The 3,846-nt window shown below is 54.9% G+C and overlaps 1 protein-coding gene across 1 annotated transcript in view; it reads left to right on the top strand.

Annotated features, from left to right (window-relative positions):
• The first annotated feature begins 206 nt into the window (after positions 1-206).
• Positions 207-3,846, top strand: part of IRS4 (insulin receptor substrate 4) — an 11,116-nt gene continuing 7,476 nt past the window's right edge. The window contains exon 1 of the mRNA XM_075259721.1: positions 207-3,559. Coding sequence (XP_075115822.1) covers positions 370-3,559 — 3,190 coding nt within the window. The 5' untranslated portion in view covers positions 207-369. The remainder of the gene's footprint in view (positions 3,560-3,846) is intronic.

Genomic DNA, 3,846 nt, shown 5'->3' with positions numbered 1-3,846 from the left:
TTACATGCCAAAGCGTGAGTAAAAAGGGGGAGGGGAGCTACGAGCGGCGCCGTGACCCCGCCCATTCTGCGGGAATGTTTGCGCAGCGCCGGCCTGTGATTGGCCGCGCTCTCTGTCATTGATAGATAGTGACCGGGCCCCCCCCGTGGTGGGCGGGGCATGTGTGCGTGACGCAGGCGGGCGGGGTCACGTGTTGTTTTCGCCGTGCCGCTCTCCCTCCCCCGCTTCGAGTCTGTCTGTGGTGAATGTTGTACGGCGGAGAGAGGAGCCGCTGCCCCGTCCGGTGCGGGGATACGGAGAGCCGAGCCCCGGGGGCCATGCCACAAGTCTAGCCCTCGCCGGCTTCATTCATTCGCTCCCATTCCTTCCATGGCGGGTGTCCTCAGCTGTGAGGAGGACAGAGGCAGCCGGGCGGCCATGAAGGTGTTGCCGCCGTCTCCCCCTCAGCATGACGAGACGTGTTACCGGCCGGCGCTGTCTCAGGTGCAGGAGGAGAGTGTGCCCGGGCAGCCCGCCCCTCTGCCGCCGGGAGACGAGGACGTCCGGAAGCGCGGCTACCTGAGGAAGCAGAAGCACGGCCACAAGCGCTACTTCGTGCTGCGGACTCACAGCCACCTGGGGCCCGCCCGCCTCGAGTACTACGATAACGAGAAGAAATTCCGCTCCGGCCCGCGGCCCGGCTGCCCGCCCAAGAGAGTCATCTACCTGTCCCAGTGCTTCACCGTCAGCCGCCGGGCCGATGCCAAGCACAAGCACCTGCTGGCCCTCTACACCAAGGACGAGTACTTTGCCATGGTGGCCGAGAGCGAGCAGGAGCAGGACTCGTGGTACCAGGCGCTCAGCGAGCTCATCAATGAGAACAAGAAGTCCTGCCTGGACCCCGAGGAGCTGGAGGAGAACTACGGGGGGCTGCGGAGCGGGCCGCTCTACAAGGAGGTCTGGCAAGTCAACGTCAAGCCCCGGGGACTGGGCCAGACCAAGAACCTGTCCGGGGTCTACCGCCTCTGCCTGTCCAATAAGGCCGTGCACCTGGTCAAGCTGAACTCGGACGTGGCCTGCGTCCACCTGCTGCTCATGAACATTCGCCGCTGCGGCCACTCCGAAAATTACTTCTTCATAGAGGTGGGCCGCTCGTCCTCCACCGGGGCCGGGGAGCTCTGGATGCAGGTGGACGACTGTGTGGTGGCCCAGAACATGCATGAGACCTTCCTGGACACCATGAAAGCCCTAAAGGCTTACTCTGAATTCAGACCCAGGAGCAAGAGCCAGTCCTCCGGGACCAACCCCATCTCCTTTATCACCACCAGGAGATACCTGGGCAACCTGCCCCCCAGCCAGACCGGCCTGCAGCGGAGGTCCAGGACTGAGAGTGTGGCTGGCACTCCTCCTACTACTAAAAACAATGCCTACAGGTTCAGGACCTCCAGCGAGGGGGAAGGTACGATGACCAGGCCATTCCGCTCTGTAACTGGGAGCTTAATCCATTTAAACACTGCAAGGTTAAACCTGGGGAAGCAGGAAGGTACCGGGAGGTATGTCAGAGCCCCCTTTAATTCCGGGTACCACTCCAGATCAGCATCTCTGCCAGTCTCCCACTTCCCATCAGCAACCAGCCCCATCAGCGTGTGCTCTAGTAGCGGCCATGGTTCTGCATCCGAGACTTTGACCCGGCCGTCAAGTTCTTCTGTGTGCGGATCTCCGAGCGATGGCGGCTTTATCTCATCCGATGAATATGGTTCCAGTCCTGGGGACCTCAGGTACTTTCGGGTGAGAAGTAATACCCCGGACTCCCTAGGTAATACCCCACCCATCCAAGAAGAAAATACCTTAAGTGACTACATGTCCATGAGTACGAGAAACCAACCTAACGGGAGGGATGATTATATGGAGGCGGACAAATGTTTCCGAAAGAGAACCTACTCTTTCACCAAACCCACCAATGCCGCATTGCAGCACCACAAGTCCCAGGCTGCCGCTTCCTTAGATGAGGACTCTGAGGAGATTAACAAGCAGTTTGTCTACTCCGAATCACCAAAGTTGAAAGACAGCAATCACCCCGAGGATTACAGTAATGGTCTGATGGATCCTGTTTGTAACCAAAGTGGGAGCAAAGCCAAGGACGATGGCTACATGCCAATGATGCCTTCTATTGCCTATGACAGTGACTATTTGCCAATGGCCCCTAAAAGTGTTTCTGCACCAAAACAAATCGTTCCTATGTGTCCTTCTCAGGTGGACTCTAAAGGGTACATGATGATGTTTCCAATCGCTAGTTCACCTGTTAGAAATTCATTGCCCGGAAGCCTCCCCAAAGGGAACCAGGACAAAGTCACCAATGGGGAATACATGGACATGTCGTGCAGGAACGCTGCAACCGTTAAACAGACGAGTGACTCTAATGTAAGTAATTCCCGGGGCTTCAGCTCTTATTTCTCCCTCCCAAGAAGCTTTAAAAGTTCCTCTAAGCCCTGCAGTGATCACAATGAATACGTCCCCATGTCTTCTCCTGGGAAATTACTACATTTGGGCTTGGAAAATGCAACAAATGGAGATGCAAACGGCGAGTCCAAGACTGATCTGAAATCTTCCACCGGCGTACTGGATCAAGAAGTGAGGGCGACAAGGCCGACCAAACTTACTCTGTCCATGAGGGGAAGCAATACCATACCAAGGATGTTCGATCACTCAAATTCAACTGAACCCACTAGTCCCGGTGAATACATCAACATAGACTTCAGCGATAAAGCGAGTAGTACGCCATATTCCTTGTCCGCAGAAGGTTCGCCATCCTCATTGGGCTCAAGCTGTGACCATAGACAATCCCCTTTATCCGATTACATGAGTGTCGATATTGATGTGCAGTCCCCAAAAGCCACCATGGAGATGTCCAACTCTCTAACAGACATTTCATCCTATTCTAGAATTCAGCCCGGCGCGGACTATGCCAAGCTCCCGTGTGGCACGGCCTGTGTCAGCGCCACCAACATGAACGATGACTACACCACCATGACTTTTAATATGGCAATGACTCCTCCGAGGCCCTTCCCTAGTGAGGCAGAGAATGGTACCCAGCTGGGCAGCCCTTCCTCCATAGTGGATCGCTTATGCATCGCTGATCTGACCTCTTATAACAGTGGTTTTGCTTCGGTTCTTCACCCTGTGTCTGAGCCTGTCGTCGGTCCTAAGGTTATTCGTGCAGACGCCCAAGGACGGCGGAGACATAGCTCTGAGACCTTCTCCTCCGCCAGCACAGTGACTACTACTTCCTCTTGTTTTACCGAAAGTGGCAAAAGGCACAGTTCTGCCTCTTTTGACAATGTTTGGCTGAAGCCTGATGAAGGCAATTGTGATCAAGAGAAAAAAATGTCCAGGCATTGCTCCACGGGTTTCCAGCACGGCTTAAATTACATTGCGCTAAGTATGCACGATGGTGTCTGCGAGCCGGCATCGCCAGTCTGCACTCAGCACCAGAACGGCAGCCGAAATCTGGAAAGTGGAGCGTATGTCAGCATCGACTTCACCAGGTCTGACTGTCTGAAGTGTTCTGCCTTCAGGAAAGGTTTGTATTGTGCATTTGTGACACTTGTAACGTTTCACATCTCTATGTATGACATGACTTCTCCCCTATAGGTATCTCTGCACCCTCCAGCTTGCAGCATTTCTTCTCTGGCATGCTTTTTGTAGGTTCTCTCTGGCTGGTGAGGTGGCACGTCTGGCCCCTGGCAGCATACTTTAACCATGTGGTGCAGCTGGTGCGTGGGCATATTGTTTTAGCAAGGATACAGGGCTGTCTGTGAAGTAACTAGTTGCTGGGCAAATTACAAGGGTAAAGCCTCGGCTGCTGGG

This window comes from Leptodactylus fuscus, chromosome 11, assembly GCF_031893055.1.
Source record: "Leptodactylus fuscus isolate aLepFus1 chromosome 11, aLepFus1.hap2, whole genome shotgun sequence".
Taxonomy (NCBI): Eukaryota; Metazoa; Chordata; class Amphibia; order Anura; family Leptodactylidae; genus Leptodactylus; species Leptodactylus fuscus.
This window is presented reverse-complemented; position numbering and strand designations above follow the sequence as displayed.